Here is a 21,316-nt window from a genome sequence, read left to right as displayed (position 1 = left end):
CAACTGAAACAAAAAAAGAGTTCAAAAAAAGAACAAGATCTTGGGGATAATAGCAAACATTTATTATAAATATATGCATAGTTGGAATCCCAGAAGAGAACAGAGCAGAAGAAATATTGAAATATTTGAGGAAATAATAGAAAATTTCCCCAAATTAATGTCAGACATCAAACCACAGGTGCAAGAAGCTTAGAGAACACCAAGCAGGATAAATACCTGCCCCTTAAAAAACCCACACAAAACACACCTAGACATAACAAATTCAAGCTGATGTAAACAAAGGACAAAGAGAAACTCTTGAAAGTAGCCAAAGAGAAGCATTACAGAGGAACAAAGGTAAGAGTTACAGCAGAGAAACCATGCAAGCAAGAAGACAACTGAGTGACAACTTTAAAGTACTGAAAGAAAAAACAGTAAGATATAAAAAATGAAGACAAAATATAGATACTCTGAAAAGCCATGAGAATTCAAAGTATAATCTCTCAGTTTATATGATATATGCATTCCTGGAAAATTATGTGCATATTAAACTGCAAAACATACTTTGTGATTTGTATTTTAACATAAAACTAAATTCTGGGGTTAACTATAAACAGGCTTTTATCTATGTGAATGACCACTTGGATATTTGAAAGTCACTTGAGGACAATTCTTCAATCTATGGGACTGTCTTATACATTGAGGGATATCTAGCCCCATCCACTAAATCCTAGTAGTTTCTAATCATAGTGTCTCAAGGATCAGCATCCCCCCCCACCACAACCATTACTTTAATTCAGAATTTTAATCAGTGTTTTCAGCACGTTTTTCTGCTTCAGCAGTGTTCACACATGCTTATCACATGCCAGTCAGTAACGTCTCTTGTCATATGGTGTGATTCTTAGTTCTGGGAACTCCTTTGAGAATCACTGATTTAGGGGATATCTTTGTAGCAAGTAACTTAAGCCAACATGATTGTGATCATTTTTGCAAACTTAAGACACAGTTACCTGTGCAAAGTTACATTTAAGTATGGTTCAGTCAATAAAGCTGAGCATAATTTGCTAGTAGTTCTTTTCAGATGCTCTTAAGTTTATTCAGCCTACATATTTGAGTTTTACTTGTACTTTTATGGACTACTTAAGAGGAAGAGTGATTTCTAAAATAAAGTCTGAAATCAGTGGGGTTTTTATAGTTTCAGAACTTAAGTTGCCCTTAGAAGTAGGCCACACTGCTTAAGCAGTGTTCACATATTTAGCACATGCTAAATATGGTAATATTGGTAATTGGTAATATCATTTTTGCAATTGATCAATAAGAATTTGACCTTTTGATGAACAAATTGAAAACAAAATCTGTAAAGCAATCTAAATTATTTTAATGTTCTGATTTTGCCAAGTATGGTTGTGAAACATAATGGAAGGATTGATAAGGTTATGATTGTAGGAGACTTTCTCTAATGTGTAATAAATTCTGTACTAATTATATTAAAATTTAAATTCTTTTTTTTTTTTAAATTCATTTTATTTATTTATTTTTGGCTGCGTTGGGTTTTCGTTGCTGCGTGCGGGCTTTCTCTAGTTGTGGCGAGTGGGGGCTGCTCTTCTTTGCGGTGAGCGGGCTTCTCATTGCGGTGGCTTCTCTTGTGGCAGAGCATGGGCTCTAGGTGCGTGGGCTTCAGTAGTTGTGGCGCACGGGCTTAGTTGTTCCACGGCATGTGGGATCTTCCCGGACCAGGGCTCAAACCCGTGTCCCCTGCATTGGCAGGCGGATTCTTAACCACTGTGCCACCAGGGAAGCCCTTAAATTCTTTTACTAGTGCTGTGGGGTTTCTCTCTCCCTCAGACTTGTACAGAATATATTTTGGATGTTTATCAAATCTTAGAGTAGATAAGCCATTTCTTTCCCCAAACTAATAGGACTGGGTTTAATTTTAAAAGTAGAATTTTCCTTTTTTTTTTTTTTTTTTTTTTTAAATAACTGGTAGATTTGGGAGTGTTCTGTAAACTGTGAAGCACTATGGCAGAGTTAGGAATAATAGGGATTTTTCGGAAAGGGCCAAACTAGAAGCCTGCGTGTTGTTGCTATTTGTATTGGGTGAAAGAAAGGGAAATTGCAGCCACTTAAACTCTTTGTCTTTTACTAGTATAAAGAGCACAGGGTTTGGGTATTAAGATGCTTACTGTAAAACTTTCTTCAAGTTATATTTGTTATATGCTTAGGAAATTTAGTCCCCCATTATGCGTTTACTATATTGTTAAGAAAAACAAGTTAAAACGTGGCATTTTTTACCATTAGGGTCTATTTAGCATATTAGAGCAAGGTTATTAAGTGCCTGTTGGTGAGCTGACGAACAGTTTATTGAACTAGTACATTTTGTTCTTGCATAAGCCAAGTTAGCTTCAAAGATAAAATGAAATAGAAATTGTGTCTAGAAAGTTTTAAGAATGTGTGCAAACTAAAAATGTGTAAGTGATCAGTACCACTGATTTCACAGAATTGCTTAAGTGAACACATTTCTTAGTTGGTTTTTTGTTTGTTTTTCTCCAGGTGAATATTTTAAGGCATTTTTAAGTTTTGGAAAGGGAAGAGTCATAACCATGCATCTTTCCTGGCAAAAACATTAATTTTTTTTTTTTTTTACAACAGATAGAGGTCTATTTTGTGAGAAATAAGAATTATTCCCTCAGATTGAATCTAAAATATGAAGAGATAGGTATCTTTTTCAATATCTGATTTACATTGAAGAGAAAAGGCCAGCAAAATTAACTGCTATGGTATGTATGCTTGCTTCTCCACCCATTGAGATCATATTAAGTGTTTCTTCAGATTTAGGGGTTGCTTTTGAATTTCTCTTGCCCTTTTATTTCATGCATATATATTCAGTTTCTAATTGGAGAGGAATGGATTTTTTTAAAGAGAATGAGGGGAACTTAGATTATTTTGCCCTATGGTGGCAGAAGTATTTGAAAGTTTATGTTAATGTGGCAGACAGTTCAGAGGTTTCAATATTGTAACTCCTGGGCGATTATTTGGAGATGTGATTGTCAGCTGAAATTTGGTGTTACCACTGGCTTTCTTACCACATTTATTTCTGGAGTTATCAGGTTCTTCAGCAAGTTAAGAAAGCTAAGATAGAGTGTACTAAAACCTTACTTTGTGATCTATTTTATAGCTGTTTAAAGATCCCTGTATGGTAGGTGTCATACACATTACACATTACTGATTTGTTGTTTATTTAGAAGGAAATGCTTTTGCCTATACTTGAGTTATATATTAAAACATGAAAATTAAAAATTAAAAAAGAGGATTAAGGTTCATATCAGTTTTCTTTCATACACAGCACATTCTAAGATAGTCTAGTTGTAGCTTTTTAATGTGGGTAAAAATTAATGTTCTGTTAACCATTTATATTTTTTACCTTTTATTTGAAACTGAACTAACCTAGTGATATAATTCACTTAGGTTTTGAATCCAGTTACAAATAAAACTAGGTCTTTAAGAAGCCAGTAATAAGGGATTCTCTCTTCCGTCATTACTAAGGATTAGCCTTTGCCTTAGCAGTTGTTCTCCTTCCCCCTGCATTTTCAGTAAGATATAGATGTATGAGGAAGTATTAAGTTCATAAATTAGTTTCTATCGTGAATGTCTACCATATTTTCAGGTGTAGTTTTACAATGTAGCAGAGAAACAGTGTTTCTTTTGTAGGAGAGTTTGGTCAGAAAATAAAGGCAAATGTAGTTTTCCCCCAACTTAAAAGTTTTCACCTATAGCCAAGTTGAAAGAGATTTACATTAGGCACCCATATATTCACCTCCAAGGTTTTCACATTAATATCTTGCTATATACTTGATTTATCGCGTATCTATCCATCTTTCTATTCACCTTATTTTTTGATGCATTTCAAGACAACCTCATGTTTTTAATTCATTATTTGAGAGCAGAGTTAATGATGAAAGAGTTCATTCTTTCATTTTATAGACTCAAGCTGGAAAGTTAGTATCTTATCTGCTCTCTGGAAGTTGTCATATTTGTGTAAAAATCATTTCCAGTTGGTCATGCAAAATGTATGCTTTGAAGGCAAGTAGCCTTGATTAAAGCCAATTCCTTCATTCATTCACTAGTGTATTATTTTTCTGAGCATATTCATTCATCCCTGGCTAAATAAGTGCTCTGTTTGAGTTTTTACTTAACACAAGCCATGCACATAGACTTAATTTTGCTATGTGTGCAAATTCTTTTTCTTATAGCCTGGCTGAAATCTGCTTGGGTGCTTGTGGTGTTGAGTCCCTTCATTCTGCTTTTTGTTCTTAGTGTCATTTTGATGTAGTCTCCTCTCATTGGACTCTCAAATCCTGCAATTTTTTGTCAAAATCATACCGTCCAAAAGATTGTTCTCATTTTATCCATTAATGATCTTAAATGGATTGTCAGTTTTGCTGCCAGTAATAAATTAAAGAATGTGAGAATGTTAAGTGTTATTTGAAAGCATGAAGCAAGGGAGCTCATTGAAAAAGGTGAATCTAGCCAAAATCCCTGTTAACTTGAATTTGACTTTTTAACCCTTAGTACAGTTCTCTCAAAAGAAGAACAAACTGAGAAGTTGCAGAAAAGCTCTCTTGGTGGTGTAATATTAGGATATAGAATAAGAATAAGTGAAGCCAACTTTAGAGTTTAAGTGAAGCAAAATTACAGGGACTTCCCTGGTGGTACAGTGGTTAAGAATCTGCCTGCCAATGCAGGGTACATGGGTTCGATCCCTGGTCTGGGAAGATCCCACATGCCGCGGAGCAGCTAAGCCCATGTGCCACAACTACTGAGCCTGCATGCCCTAGAGCCCGCGTGCTGCAACTACTGAGCCTGCGCGCCTAGAGGCCGTGCTCTGCAACAAGAGAAGCCACCGCAATGAGGAGCCTGCGTGCCACAATGAAGAGTAGCCCCAGCTCGCCGCAACTAGAGAAAAGCCCCTGCACAGCAGCAAAGACCCAACGCAGCCAAAAATAAATAAAACTAAAAAAAAATTAGAGATACTTTCAATGTGATTTAGTTACAAAGGGCATGTAAACTTGAGTTTTTCTCATCAAAAAGGTCTTTGAGAATTTGAAGTGGGACAGTCCTGCAGGGAAGGAGATGAAATTTAAGCGGTAATTAGTTTGAACAGATAAATTCTTGCTAATTTGAATAGCACCTTAGCAACTGGCAGGATGGCAAATGCTGATGATACAGCTGCTACCAAGATCTCATCCAACAATTTTTACACTTTTTTACCTGGACAATTTGTTATTTTTTATGGAATATGCCTATAAATGACTTATGCTATTATGCTTGATGCTAAAAATTCTGCAGATGTTTCATCACTGTTAATGGGAATTATGGTTGCTTATGAGTTTTTGCCTATAAGCAACAGTTCTAGAACCACTTTTAGAGCTTATTTAAGAACTGTACAGAGGAGATAATTGAATGGGGAGTAAATTATTTTTATGGAGTTTTATGGAAACTTTTTTCCCAACAGTTTCATAAGCTATAACTTATAGGCATCAAACATAAATTTAAAAACATTAGGTTGGTTTCAGGTAAAGAAGCATTTCTAAGAGCTGAAATTCCAAATGCCTAAGTGGGAGATATTTTATTTTATTTATTTATTTATTTAATTTTTTTAAACGTCTTTATTAGAGTATAATTGCTTTACAATGGTGTGTTAGTTTCTGCTTTATAACAAAGTGAATCAGTTATACATATACATATGTTCCCATATCTCTTCCCTCTTGCGTCTCCCTCCCTCCCACCCTCGCTATCCCACCCCTCTAGGTGATCACAAAGTATCGAGCTGATCTCCCTGTGCTATGCGGCTGCATCCCACTAGCTATCTATTTTACATTTGGTAGTGTATATATGTCCATGCCACTCTCTCACCCTGTCACATCTTACCCCTCCCCCTCCCCATATCCTCAAGTCCATTCTCTAGTAGGTCTGTGTCTTTATTCCCATCTTGCCACTAGGTTCTTCATGACCTTTTTTTCTTTTTATTTCCCGTAGATTCCATATATATGTGTTAGCATACTGTATTTGTTTTTCTCTTTCTGACTTACTTCACTCTGTATGACAGACTCTAATTCCATCCACCTCACTACAAATACCTCCATTTCGTTTCTTTTTATGGCTGAGTAACATTCCATTGTATATATGTGCCACATCTTCTTTATCCATTCATCCAATGATGGACACTTAGGTTGCTTCCATGTCCTGGCTATTGTAAATAGAGCTGCAGGGAACATTTTGGTACATGACTCTTTTTGAATTGTGGTTTTCTCAGGGTATATGCCCAGTAGTGGGATTGCTGGGTCGTATGGTAGTTCTATTTTTAGTTTTTCAAGGAACCTCCATACTCTTCTCCATAGTGGCTGTATCAATTTACATTCCCACCAACAGTGCAAGAGTGTTCCATTTTCTCCACACCCTCTCCAGCATTTATTGTTTCCAGGTTTTTTGATGATGGCCATTCTGACTGGTGTGAGATGATACCTCATTGTAGTCTTGATTTGCATTTCTCTAATGATTAATGATGTTGAGCATTCTTTCATGTGTTTGTTGGCAATCTGTATGTCTTCTTTGGAGAAATGTCTATTTAGGTCTTCTGCCCATTTTTGGATTGGGTTTTTTGTTTTTTTGTTATTGAGCTGCATGAGCTGCTTGTAAATCTTGGAGATTAATCCCTTGTCAGTTGCTTCATTTGCAAATATTTTCTCCCATTCTGAGGGTTGTCTTTTGGTCTTGTTTATGGTTTCCTTTGCTGTGCAAAAGCTTTTAAGTTTCATTAGGTCCCATTTGTTTATTTGTGTTTTTATTTCCATTTCTCTAGGAGTTGGGTCAAAAAGGATCCTGCTGTGATTTATGTCATACAGCATTCTGCCTATGTTTTCCTCTAAGAGTTTGATAGTGTCTGGCCTTACATTCAGGTCTTTAATCCATTTTGAGTTTATTTTTGTGTATGGTGTTAGGGAGTGTTCTAATTTCATACTTTTACATGTACCTGTCCAGTTTTCCCAGCACCACTTATTGAAGAGGCTGTCCTTTCTCCAGTGTATATGCCTGCCTCCTTTATCAAAGATAAGGTGACCATATGTGCGTGGGTTTATCTCTGGGCTTTCTATCCTGTTCCATTGATCTATGTTTCTGTTTTTGTGCCAGTACCAAACTGTCTTGATTACTATAGCTTTGTAATATAGTCTGAAGTCAGGGAGCCTGATTCCTCCAGCTCCATTTTTTGTTCTCAAGATTGCTTTGGCTATTAGGGGTCTTTTGTGTTTCCATACAAATTGTGAAATTTTTTGTTCTAGTTCTGTGAAAAATGCCAGTAGTAGTTTGATAGGGATTGCATTGAATCTGTAGATTGCTTTGGGTAGTAGAGTCATTTTCACAATGTTGATTCTTCCAATCCAAGAACATGGTATATCTCTCCATCTATTTGTATCATCTTTAATTTCTTTCATCAGTGTCTTATAGTTTTCTGCATACAGCTCTTTTGTCTCCTTAGGTAGGTTTATTCCTAGATATTTTATTCTTTTTGTTGCAATGGTAAACAGGAGTGTTTTCTTAATTTCACTTTCAGATTTTTCATCATTAGTGTATAGGAATGCAAGAGATTTCTGTGCATTAATTTTGTATCCTGCTACTTTACCAAATTCATTGATTAGTTCTAGTAGTTTTCTGGTAGCATCTTTAGGATTCTTTATGTATAGGATCATGTCATCTGCAAACAGTGACAGTTTTACTTCTTCTTTTCCTATTTGGATTCCTTTTATTTCTTTGTCTTCTCTGATTGCTGTGGCTAACACTTCCAGAACTATGTTGAATAATAGTGGTGAGAGTGGGCAACCTTGTCTTGTTCCTGATCTTAGTGGAAACGGTTTCAGTTTTTCACCATTGAGGACAATGTTGGCTGTGGGTTTGTCATATATGGCCTTTATTATGTTGAGGAAAGTTCCCTCTATGCCTACTTTCTACAGGGCTTTTATCATAAATGGATGTTGAATTTTGTCGAAAGCTTTCTCTGCATCTATTGAGATGATCATATGGTTTTTCTCCTTCAATTTTTTAATATGATGTATCACGTTGATTGATTTGCATATATTGAAGAATCCTTGCATTCCTGGAATAAACCCCACTTGATCATGGTGTATAATCCTTTTAATGTGCTGTTGGATTCTGTTTGCTAGTATTTTGTTGAGGATTTTTGCATCTGTGCTCATCAGTGATATTGGCCTGTAGTTTTCTTTCTTTGTGGCATCTTTGTCTGCTTTTGTTATCAGGGTGATGGTGGCCTCATAGAAGGAGTTGGAGAGTGTTCCTCCCTCTGCAATATTTTGGAAGAGTTTGAGAAGGATAGGTGTTAGCTCTTCTCTAAATGTTTGATAGAGTTCGCCTGTGAAGCCATCTGGTCCTGGGCTTTTGTTTGTTGGAAGATTTTTAATCACATTTTCAATTTCAGTGCTTGTGATTGGTCTGTTCATACTTTCTATTTCTTCCTGGTTCAGTCTCGGCAGGTTGTGCATTTCTAAGAATATGTCCATTTCTTCCACATTGTCCATTTTATTGGCATAGAGTTGCTTGTAGTAATCTCTCATGATCCTTTGTATTTCTGCAGTGTCAGTTGTTATTTCTCCCTTTTCATTTCTGATTCTACTGATTTGAGTCTTCTCCCTTTTTCTCTTGATGAGTCTAGCTAATGGTTTATCAATTTTGTTTATCTTCTCAAAGAACCAGCTTTTAGTTTTATTGATCTTTGCTATTGTCTCCTTCATTTCTTTTTCATTTATTTCTGATCTGATCTTTATGATTTCTTTCCTTCTGCTAGCTTTGGGGTTTTTTTGTTCTTCTTTCTCTAATTGCTTTAGGTGCAAGGTTAGGTTGTTTATTCGAGTTGTTTCCTGTTTCTTGATGTAGGCTTGTATTGCTATAAACTTCCCTCTTAGAACTGCTTTTGCTGCATCTCATAGGTTTTGGGTCATCGTGTCTCCATTGTCATTTGTTTCTAGGTATTTTTTGATTTCCCTTTGATTTCTTTAGTGATCACTTCGTTATTAAGTAGTGTATTGTGTAGCCTCCATGTGTTTGTATTTTTTACAGATCTTTTCCTGTAATTGATATCTAGTCTCATAGCGTTGTGGTCGGAAAAGATACTTGATACGATTTCAATTTTCTTAAATTTACCAAGGCTTGATTTGTGACCCAAGATATGATCTATCCTGGAGAATGTTCCATGCGCACTTGAGAAAAATGTGTATTCTGTTGTTTTTGGGTGGAATGTCCTATAAATGTGAATTAAGTCCATCTTGTTTAATATATCATTTAAAGCTTGTGTTTCCTTATTTATTTTCATTTTGGATGATCTGTCCATTGGTGAAAGTGGGGTGTTACAGTCCCCTAGTATGATTGTGTTGCTGTCAATTTCCCCTTTTATGGCTGTTAGTATTTGCCTTATGTATTGAGGTACTCCTATGTTGGGTGCATACATATTTACAATTGTTATACCTTCTTCTTGGATCGATCCCTTGATCCTTATAGAGTGTCCTTCTTTGTCTCTTGTAATAGTCTTTATTTTAAAGTCTATTTTGTCTGATAGGAGAATTGCCACTCCAGCTTTCTTTTGATTTCCATTTGCATGGAATATCTTTTTCCTTCCCCTCACTTTCAGTCTGTATGTGTCCCTAGGTCTGAAGTGGGTCTCTTGTAGACAGCATATATACGGGTCTTGTTTTTGTATCCATTCAGCCAGTCTGTGTCTTTTGGTGGGAGCATTTAATCCATTTACATTTAAGGTAATTATCGATATGTATGTTCCTATTCCCATTTTCTTAAATGTTTTGGGTTTGTTTTTGTAGGTGTTTTCCTGCTCAGAGAAGTTCCTTTAGCATTCGTTGTAAAGCTGGTTTGGTGGTGCTGAACTCTCTCAGCTTTTGCTTCTCTGTAAAGGTTTTAATTTCTCCATCAAATCTGAATGAGATCCTTGCTGGGTAGAGTAACCTTGGTTGTAGGTTTTTCTCCTTCATCACTTTAAGTATATCCTGCCACTCCCTTCTGGCTTGCAGAGTTTCTGCTGAAAGATCAGCTGTTAACCTTATGGGGATTCCCTTGTGTGTTATTTGTTGTTTTTCCCTTGCTGCTTTTAATATGTTTTCTTTATATTTAATTTTTGATTGTTTGATTAGTATGTGTCTTGGCATGTTTCTCCTTGGATTTATCCTGTATGGGACTCTCTGTGCTTCCAGGACTTGATTAGCTATTTCCTTTCCCATATTAGGGAAGTTTTCAACTATAATCTCTTCAAATATTTTCTCAGTCCCTTTCTTTTTCTCTTCTTCTTCTGGGACCCCTATAATTCGAATGTTGGTGCCTTTAATGTTGTGCCAGAGGTCTCTGAGACTGTCCTCAGTTCTTTTCATTCATTTTTCTTTATTCTGCTCTTCAGTAGTTATTTCCACTATTTTATCTTCCAGGTCACATACCCGGTCTGCCTCAGTTATTCTGCTATTGATCCCTTCTAGAGTATTTTTAATTTCATTTATTGTGTTTTTCATCATTGCTTGGTTCCTCTTTAGTTCTTCTACGTCCTTGTTAAATGTTTCTTGCATTTTGGCTATTCTATTTCCAAGATTTTCAGTCATCTTTACTATCATTATTCTGAATTCTTTTTCAGGTAGACTGCCTATTTCTTCTTCATTTGTTAGGTCTGGTGTGTTTTGACCCTGCTCCTTCATCTGCTGTGTGTTTTTCTGTCTTCTCATTCTGCTTATCTTACTGTGTTTGGGGTCTCCTTTTCACAGGCTGCAGGTTCATAGTTCCCGTTGTTTTTGGTATCTGTCCCCAGTGGCTAAGGTTGGTTCAGTGGGTTGTGTAGGCTTCCTGGTGGAGGGGAGTAGTGCCCGTGTTCTGGTGGATGAGGCTGGATCTTGTCTTTCTGGTGGGCAGGTCCACGTCTGGTGGTGTGTTTTGGGGTGTCTGTGGCCTTATTATGATTTTAGGCAGCCTCTCTGCTAATGGATGGGGCTGTGTTCCTGTCTTGCTAGTTATTTGGCATAGGGTGTCCAGCACTGTAGCTTGCTGGTCGTTGAGTGAAGCTGGGTCTTGATGTTGAGATGGAGATCTCTCAGAGATTTTTGCTGTTTGGTATTACGTGGAGCTGGGAGGTTTCTTGTGGACCAGTTTCCTGAAGTTGGCTCTCCCACCTCAGAGGCACAGCCCTGATGCCTGCCTGGAGCACCAAGAGCCTTTCATCCACACAACTCGGAATAAAAGGGAGAAAAAATAGAAAAAGAGAAAGAAAGAGGATAAAATAAAATAAGATAAAGCTATTATAACAAAAAATAAGAAAAAACATGATTAAGAAAAATTTTATTAAGAAAAAAATTTAAAAAATTTTTTAAAATACATTTATTAATTTTTATAATAAAAATAAAAAAATTATTAGAAAAAATTTTATTAAGAAAAAAACTTTAATTTTTTAAAATAAAAAGAAAAATTTTTTTTTAATTGTTTAAATTTTTTAAAATAAAAAATAAGGAAAAAATTATTAAGAAAAAATTTATGAAGAAAAAAATTTTTTAAGTAAAAAAAAAAAAAACAAACCAAAAACGGACGGACCAAACCCTAGGACAAATGGTGAAAGCAAAGCTATACAGACAAAATCTCACCCAGAAACATACACATATACACTCAGAAAAAAAAGGAAAAGGGGAAAAATTAATATATCCTGCTCCCGAAGTCCACCTCCTGAATTTGGGATGATTCGTTGTCTGTTCAGGTATTCAACAGATGCAGGTACATCAAGTTGTTTGTGGAGCTTTAATCCACTGCTTCTGAGGCTGCTGAGAGAAATTTCCCTTTCTCTTCTTTGTTCGTACAGCTCCCAGGGTTCAGCTTTGGATTTGGACCTGCCTCTGCATGTGGGTCGCCTGAGGGTGTCTGTTCTTTGCTCACAGAGGATAGGGTTAAAGGAGCAGCTGCTTCGGGGGCTCTGGCTCACTGAGGCCGGGGGGCGGGAGGGGTACGGATGCGAGGCGAGGCTGCGGTGGCAGAGGCCAGAGTGACGTTGCAGCACCCTGAGGCGTGCCGTGTGTTCTCCTGGGGAAGTTGTCCCTGGATCACGGGAGCCTGGCAGTGGCGGGCTGCACAGGCTCCCGGGAGGGGCGGTGTGGAGAGTGACCTGTGCTTGCACACAGGCTTCTTGGTGGCTGCAGCAGCAGCCTTAGCGTCTCATGCCTGCCTCTGGGGTCCGCGCTGATAGTCGGGGCTCACGCCCTGGAGCTCTTCTGGCGGCGCTCTGAATCCCCTCTCCTTGCGCACCGCGAAACAAAGAGGCAAGAAAAAGTCTGTTGCCTCTTTGGCAGGTCCAGACTTTTTCCCGGACTCCCTCCCGGCCAGCTGTGGTGCGCTAACCCCTTCAGGCTGTGTTCACGCCGCCAACCCCAGTCCTCTCCCTGCAATCCGACCGAAGCCCGAGCCTCAGCTCCCAGCCCCCGCCTGCCCTGGCATGTGAGCAGACAAACCTCTCGGGCTGGTGAGCGCTGCTCGACACGGATCCTCTGTGCGGGAATCTCTCCGCTTTGCCCTCCGCACCCCTGTGGCTGTGCTCTCCTCCGTGGCTCCGAAGCTTCCCCCCTCTGCCACCCACAGTCTCCGCCCGCGAAGGGGCTTCCTAGTGTGTGGAAACCTTTCCTCCTTTACAGCTCCCTCCCACTGGTGCAGGTCCCGTCCCTATTCTTTTGTCTCTGTTGTTTCTTTTTTTTTCTTTTGCCCTACCCAAGTACGTGGGGAGTTTCTTGCCTTTTGGGAGGTCTGACGTCTTCTGCCAGCGTTCAGTGGGTGTTCTGTAGGAGCAGTTCCACGTGTAGCTGTATTTCTAATGTATCTGTGGGAAGGAAGGTGATCTCCATGTCTTAGTCTTCCGCCATCTTGCCCAGACCCCAGGGAGATATTTTAAATGTAGTAAATAAGATTGACTTGCAAAATAATAGTATTTTGTAGGAAGAACGTTGAAATAAAGAGAAGCTTATAGTTGACTTAAGATGATTTTTTAAAATGTCATCTATCATGGTTATCTTGGCTTTTTTATTTTTTCTTTTTAAAAACACTTTAGGAAAGAAATTGTAAAGAATAAAAATAATAATGATAATACCCTGATGTACTCCATCCAGTTTAAGAAATATGATATATTGGTATAGTTATTTTTGAATGAGCACATTAAAAACTATGAATACTGATTAAATCAATAGAACACTATTCTTCAAGGTAGAAATTCTGTGTGACATACTGGTGATATACATTGAATAGTACAAGGGCTGAAGTTAATAGATAAAAGACTTAGGATCAAGTAATTTAATAACAACTTTCCCTCCATAATGCCTTAAAAAGTACAGGGGCCTGTAGAAAATCTTGAAAATGAAATAATAATACTCCAAAGAACTATTGCATATCTGGGGTAGTATATTTAAAGTACAGTAATAATTATTATGATTGCTAACAAAAATATTAAGTATCTTTTTGAGTGCTTATTCTGACCCAGACATCACACTAACCCCTTTATTCAATTAGCTCACTTGGTCCTCACCATGGCCCTTTGAGACAGGTACTGTCATCCCTATTTTATAGATAAACTGTGATTCTGAGAAGCTAGGAAACTTTTGTTCAAGGTCATGCAGCCAGTAAATGGCAGTTATCACTAGTCTGTCTTTGACCATAAGTAATATTTTTAAAATTCACCACTTTTATCTTGGTGATAGCTTATTAAAACCACTTCAGCGTGTATCTTACTAACACTAGCTTCTTGTGCTCATCATTAGTTAATGTTTAGTGTGTGCGGTAGCACCTCTAGTTATCTGTGCTACAGGGAGGTATTCCAAGTGGGTCTTCCTAGATTGAATTATCACTTGACCATGGCACTTGGGGGACCCCTAGACTTGCTTTTACTCATTTTCCAGTGGTTCTCTTGAAGTTGTTCCAACTCTCACTTTAAATGATATAGTCAAGCACAGAATATTCTTGTCTTATTTTTTCTGCATTTTTCTAATATCTGTGCATTACCATTATCCACTAGTGAGTTATCTGTGTGTCTAGAAATATCCTCATGGTCTGAAAGAGTTAATGCAGTTTCCACATCAATTACCTTCATTAGATGAAATGACTTTATCGCAAAGTGGTTGAGGTTTTATTGAGCATATAAAATAGATTTACTTGAAAATGGAGAGATTAATATTACACCATTGGGAAGTAGGTCCCAAACTATCTCATTAATCTGGTGGTTTTAAAAGCTCATTGTTTGTTAGAATAGTATTATTCTGTTGAATTCTCCTTAAAAATTATCCTGAAACCACATATTGGTAGCAGATTTCTGTTGTCATGTATTTGTTTTGAACACTTTGTTTTTTTAAAACAATGTAAGCTTATCTATAGATGGAAACATTTAAAATATTTATTTTTACATGGTAGAGTATTTCAGCATTGGCAACACCTTTTTTGTTTTATTTCTTTTGCCCTGTGTTAAGTACGGTAATTTGTTGCACTGCTTGAAATTGTGGGTTTCAAAGTTGTTTCCAACAAGTGCCTAATCATATTTCCAGGTGAAGATAATAACTGGAACTAGTTCTGAATTAATCTAGGAATGTGCTATCAATGATAAATCTGTAATTACATGGTCAGAATGAATTTATTTTGATTTTCTAAATTTGAAGGAAGGTATTATAGTTAAGCTTAAGTATATAGAATGTGGAGTTAAGCAGGTTGAGTTCAAAAGCCTGGCCCAATCACTTACCAGTTGTTGTGACCTTAGAGAAGTGATTTAATTTCTCTAATTCTGTTTTCTTGTCAATAAAATGGGGATCATCATTCCTGTATCTTAGTGTTGTTATGGGGACAGTGAGATACATAAATGGGTGGTAAATGCCCGGTGTCTTCATTAACACATGATGAGTACTTAATAAAAGTTGCATAATTTCAGGACATGTCATAATTTTTTGGTTAGGGTCACCTACCCTCCCCAATTTTAGGATAATCTTTACTCAGGATTCAGAATAGAAAAGGGTTATCCTAATTTCCATTTTGAGGCTGTGCAGGCACTAATATTAGCTTTGAATTATCCCATCATTTCTGGGGTTGACTTGGCTACTTAGGTAAGTATTTCCTGCCTTCATTATCTCTCCAGTGTACCCTTACCTAAATATAACATGGCTGAAGGTGAGCTTTTCAGGTAGAGGAGTGATTTTCTTCCATAAAGAGCACTTCCATTTTACTAGCCTTAGCCTTTATTGGATTGCTGTCATTCAGGATTGGATGCAGAATAGCAATATCACTTGTTGCTTCCTAAAACATGAGAGGTAATTATCAAGTGTGCTGATTTTGGCCATAGGAACTTGTATTGATGTCCAGAGAATCCTTTAATCCTACATTATATTTTTCTGTTAGCACTGTAATCTGCATCAGGAATACAGTATTTTTTTTCTGACAGGCCAGATAGTGGTATACTTTTAAAATTTTTTAAATTTAATTTTTGGGGACTTCCCTGGTGGCACAGTGGTTAAGAATCCGCCTGCCAGTGCAGGGGACATGGGTTCGATCCCTGGTTCAGGATGATCCCACATGCCACGGAGCAGCCAAGCCCGTGTGCCGCAACTACTGAGCCTGAGCTGTAGAGCCTGCGAGCCGCAACTACTGAAGCCCACGCACCCTAGAGCCCATGCGCTGCAACTACTGAGCCCGCGTGCCTAGAGCCTATGCTCCACAACAAGAGAAGCCACCGCAATGAGAAGCCTGCACACCAGAATGAAGAGTAGCTCCTGCTCGCCACAACTAGAGAAAGCCCACGTGCAGCAACGAAGACCCAAGGCAGCCAAAAAGAAAAAAAAAATTTAATTTTTTGAGGGTAAGAACACTTAACATGAGATCTACCCTCTTAACAGATTTTTAAGTGTACAATACGTTATTGTTAACTATAGGCACAGTGCTGTACAGCAGACTCTAGAACTTACTCATCTTGCATAACTGAAACTTTATACCCGTTAATTAGCAACTCCCCATTTCCCCCCTCACCCCGGTCCCTGGCAACCACCATTCTACCTTCTGCTTCTGTGAGTTGGACTATTATAGATAACTCGTGTCAGTGGAATGATGCAGTATTTGTCCTTCTGTGACTGGCTTATTTCAGTTAGCGTAATGTCCTCAAGTTTCACTGGTGGTGTTGAATATTGCAGGATGTCTTTTTTTTTTTATAATTTTTGTTTGTTTTTTATAAATTTATTTATTTTTGGCTGCACTGGGTCTTCGTTGCTATGCGTAGCTTTCTCTAGTTGAGGCGAGCGGGGGCTACTCTTCGTTGCGGTGTGCGGGCTTCTCATTGTGGTGGCTTCTCGTTGCAGAGCTCGGGCTCTAGGTACGTGAGCTTCAGTAGTTGTGGCACACGGGCTCTAGAGCGCAGGCTCCGTAGTTGTGGCGCACGGGCTTAGTTGCTCCACGGCATGTGGGATCTTCCCGGACCAGGGCTTGAACCCGTGTCCCCTGCATTGGCAGGCAGATTCTTAACCACTGCACCACCAGGGAAGCCCAGGATGTCCTTTTTTAAGACTGAATAATATTTCATTGTGTGTGTATACCACATTTTCTTTATCCATTCATCTGTTGATGGACATTTAGGTTGTTTACACATCTTGGCTTTTATAAATAATGTTGCAGTGAATATGGCCATGCTGTCTCTTAGTGGTCCTAATTTCAGTTCTTTTGGATAAATACTCAGAAGTTTGATTGCTGGATCATAGGATAATTCTTTTTTTTGGCCATGCCACGTGGTTTGCGGAATCCTATTTCCCTGACCAGGGATCAAACCCGGGCCCATGGCACTGAAAGCGCTGAGTCCTAACCACTGGACCGCCAGGGAATTCCCTAATCTATTTTTAATTTTTCTGAGCAACTTCCATACTGTTTTCCATAGCGCACCATTTTACATTCCCATCAACAGTGTACAAGGGTTCTAGTTTCTGTACATCCTCACCAAAACTTGTTGTCTTTTATTTTTTTGATAATAGCCATCGAACAGGTGTGAGGGAGTATCTTGTAGTTTTGAGTTGCATCTCCCTGATAGTGACATTGAATATCTTTTCATATACCTGTTGGCCATCTTTATGTCTTCTAGTAGTTTAATTTTATATTAATGTGTTTTATCTTTTCTCCCTTTATTTATCCTAACCTTGGAACTCTCTGGAGTCTAGTGTTTTCATCACCCCCGAGTTCATAGGTCTCCAAAAAGTGGTAGATAAACCTTCTTGATGTAAACTTGTTTTAATTCCCCTCCTAAAAAATCCGTTTGAGTTATATATTCCCCCAAACCAGTGATACTTACGAGATCATTCTTTAGGGTTTTTTTTTTTTTAATTCTTAAATTTGCTTTGTTATTGTGAGATTTCCCCCCTCCCCCGCCTTTGATTTATTAGGGATCTTTACTCCTGGGTCATGCCATAAGTTCTCTGTGGCTGTCATTTTAAACTCTTACATTATTTTTTCTCTCACTTTTAAAGTCCCTTGATGAGGTCAGCCAGTCTTCACTCAAACACATTTTCTTTCTTGTCAGTTTTCTCTAGATAGGCCTTTGGTTCAGTCAGTCATTCTGATGTAAGAAATTGTGGACTCGGAATCCAAACACCACTCTTCAATATCAGCCATTTACCTTTTCTGTCCTCCTTTTTCTTACATTTTTCCAATCTTCAGTTACAGTATGTAAGGGGAAAATATCATCTGTAGACCTATAGTTTTTCACTTTTTTGGCACCTTTTCAGAGATCCAACCTAAGTTTCTTTTCAGCAATATCGTTTACTACAAGTGATTCAGGAGGCAGGGATGATGTGTGCTGGTGTAGTAATTCTTGGTTGGCTGCCTGTGTCATTTCAGATACACAATCCAGAAAAAACAAAACAGCACACCAAATGACAGGACTATATTTAACTGTCTCCATGCACACTAGTAGGAAGATGTCATTGACTGTTAAGAGATATTTCCTCTCTGGTAACAATAATGGTTTCTCTAAACTTGCTGTTACTTGTGGTTCTCTTATTATTCCTCAGAGCATGAATTGATGTTTTTCCGGATGGTTTGCCAAAACCTTATTTGGGAGTACCTTTTAGAATATCAACTTTGAAGTGGCCATCAGAATTGCTCATGGGGTTGCTGAATTTCATTCATTCACTCAAATACTCATTGAGCACCTGTTTTGTGTCAGGTACTCTTGTAGGCTCTGGAGAGCCTAGAGTAAATGAGCATAACAGACAGAAATACCTCTCTGGATATTCTAGTAGGATTAGATAAATAATAAATAGACTAAATTGCATGTTGGACTATGAAAGGTACCCTAGAGAAAATATGAGCAGGAGTTAGGATAGAGAGTGTAGAATGAGGAGGGTAATTAACAATTTAAAACAAGATAGTTAGGCTAGGCCTCATTGTAAAGGTGACATTTGGACACAGAGTTGAAGGAGCTGAAGGTGTTAGCCATGTAGATATCTAGAGGAAGAGCATTCTACAATACATAGAGTACAGAGGCCCTTGCTAATTTGCTGATAGAAGAACAAGAAGAATGAAGAAAGCAATGTCAAAATAGAGGTATTTTTAAAAATGTGTTTGCCTCTCAGATATATATCCAAGAGAAATGAAAACATTCACACAAAATGATTGTTCATAGCAGCATGATTGATAATAGCCAAAAAGTAGAAACAACACAAATGTCCATCAACTGATGATAAACAAAATGTGTTGCATCTATACAATAGAAGGAAACTGATCCATGCCACAACATGGATAAACTTTGAAAATGTTACGCTAAGTGAAAGAAGCCAGTCACAAAGACCACATATTGTATGATTCTATTTGTATGGGATTCCAAAATAGGCAAGTGCGTAGTGACAGGAAGTAGATTAGTGGATGCCAGGTGGTGGGAGTGAGGGGGATTGGGGAGTGGCTGCTAGCAGGGTTTCTTTTTGGGGTGATAAAAATACTGTGTTGGTTGTAGAACTCTGTGTACATGCTAAAAACCCATGAATTGTACACTTTTAAAAGGGTGAATTTTATAGTGTGTGAATTGTGTCTCAAAAAGCTGTTATAAAAATGTTTTTGGATGAAAATGGTTTTATTCTAATAATGAAAAGAATACTTGTTGACTAAAAAAAGTTTAGACATATAAAGATGTAAAGAAAGCTAAGTGAACCATACTTCTAACCATTCAGTTTGCATTATTGACCCTTTGGTATGTACCTTATAGTATTTTTTAGAGAGCATTTCTAATTATTAAGGGTAGGAAGCAATAGCCAAGTGACCAAAAAAAAAAAATGACCATATTCATTTTTAACTTTTATTCAGTGTGAAGCAAATGATGCAGAATTTTCAAAATTTATCATCAGTCTTTCATTAGTAGCCAGTTTATGCAATTATTGTGTAAAATTAGCTAAATTGAAATTTTTTCATGAGGTAAATGGATTCTGGATTTTTGACACCTCAAGGTTATAGTCAACAAACTAATCTTGAAATATTGCACATAACATGGTCCCTCTGCCTGTGGCTGTTAGGAAGTTCAACAATCTTCAACTGTCCTGTTTAACTAGAGAGTTCACTAACCAAACTGTAACAAACATTTCTAAACACTTAATTTCTGCACTCATCTTGATGTTTGCAACTACACTTTGAGTAGCATTGTTCTAGTATGGAATACCATGTGACTTAAAAATTATTTTCTCAAAGTATAATTCTGTGGAAAAAGGTTAATATTCTGTAAAAACAGGTTAAGTGGTATGAATGACAATCTCAATTTTGTTTAAAAAGTTATTTTTTCTAGCCAGAAGAAGGGAAGCTAGAATGATTATCTTTGGATGCTAGGATGAAAGATGCATTACTTTATGAACATTAAAATTTTTTTATTGTGTACTTGAATTACTTTTATAATGAGACTATTAAACCTTACTTATTTACAATAGGTTCCCTTTAAAGTGACAGTGACAGCAAGATGGCTGACGCTTAGCAGCTAAGTGTTTAGCTAAGTGTTTTGTCTAATAGACAAAAACCTATTAGAATTGGTTTGACCCTTGGCAAACATTTGTAGGTGCCCATCATGTGTTAAGACATTGTTTGGCAATGTGAGATTTAAAGATTCATTTACTTTAACATTTTTTTTATTAGGTTCTCTGCAATCGAGATGTTGGTAGAGGGTGATTCTTGTCCTCAAGAAACCCAGTGTAGTGGAAGAGAGCTGTGACAATATGCTGTGCTAAAGGCTGTGATAGAGAGGTGAACAGACCATCCCTATCCTTTAAAACCTTATGGTCTTGTAGAAAAATAGGTGTCTTAAAATCAGTGCCATATGGCAGGCTATGAAATTATGGTATGGGAGATTTAGGGAAAACTCTTAAGGATAGCACTATTATGAAATTTACCCATATTTTTATCTTTCAGGTTTCAGCACAAAATGAACATAATTAGGGAAAATAAGGATTTAGCATGTTTCTACACAACAAAACATTCATGGAGGGGAAAGTAAGTATTTCTGTTGGTTTTACTTTTCTCTGCCTCTATAAAGTATTTTAAACATTACTTTTTCAGTGTCTTGAATAGTACTGCACAACTCAGTAATGTCATTCAGCCCTTCTCTTCTGAAAAGCATATGTACATATTTTAAATGCAAATGCTACATTTAGAATAAATTATTGTTCTTTTTTCTTTTGATATGTCTGGTTTTCTCTGTCTGTCTTGGGAAGGAATTTGGTAGGAATTAAAAGGAATATAAACCAGTTATCCACTGTCTTGAATGCTGTCAATTAATGATGTTATGTAGTAGTGGAGTGTTAACTTCACAACTCTGTCGCTTAAAGATAAGCCTGTGTTATCAATACATATTCATTTCCATTTGACTCTCAGGGAAAATATGCCAATATTGCATTTTGTAATCTTTTTTTAAACCTGTAATGAAATTTAAAAATTGGGTTTGGTCTCTTCCTTGGGAGGGGATGATGACATTTTTCAGTAACTTGCGTGGTCAAAGCAAGGTGTACATGCTTATGTATCCTTTTGTAAAATGGATAGTAATTCCTACCCCTCAGACTGATATAAGGATTAAATGAATTGTTATGGAGTATGTGAAGGTTTTAAAATTATACCTTAAATACATTGAGTATTCGGTGAATGGCATCTTTTGACCATGACAGAAAAGTTTAGTCTATGGTCATTTTGAGTAGTAATAAGTAAAATGAGTGTGCCACACTTTGACAAATAGGTAACCACATTATTCCAGATCAGGCCTCAGACAGATAAAACATGA

At 37.4% G+C, this 21,316-nt stretch overlaps 1 protein-coding gene across 10 annotated transcripts in view; it reads left to right on the top strand.

Moving 5' to 3' along the window:
- The window catches only part of DNAJC13 (DnaJ heat shock protein family (Hsp40) member C13), a 122,896-nt gene that overhangs the window by 3,757 nt on the left and 97,823 nt on the right, over positions 1–21,316 (top strand). For 8 of the 10 annotated variants that reach the window (XR_014244815.1, XR_014244816.1, XR_014244817.1 and 5 more), the window contains exon 2: positions 20,455–20,535. Coding sequence is in view for 7 of the 10 variants with exons in the window: in XM_082392609.1 (XP_082248735.1) it covers positions 20,468–20,535 (68 nt within the window). In the remaining 3 variants the exon portion in view is untranslated. Of the gene's footprint in view, positions 1–2,628; positions 2,757–20,181; positions 20,290–20,454; positions 20,536–21,316 lie in introns of all 10 variants that reach the window. The other 2 variants (XM_082392607.1, XM_082392608.1) reach the window with 2 other exon arrangements.

This window comes from Balaenoptera borealis, assembly GCF_965194805.1.
Source record: "Balaenoptera borealis genome assembly, chromosome: 5".
Classification (NCBI taxonomy): domain Eukaryota; kingdom Metazoa; phylum Chordata; class Mammalia; order Artiodactyla; family Balaenopteridae; genus Balaenoptera; species Balaenoptera borealis.
The sequence above is the reverse complement of the archived record's forward strand: the minus strand, read 5'-3'. Positions and strand labels throughout refer to the sequence as shown.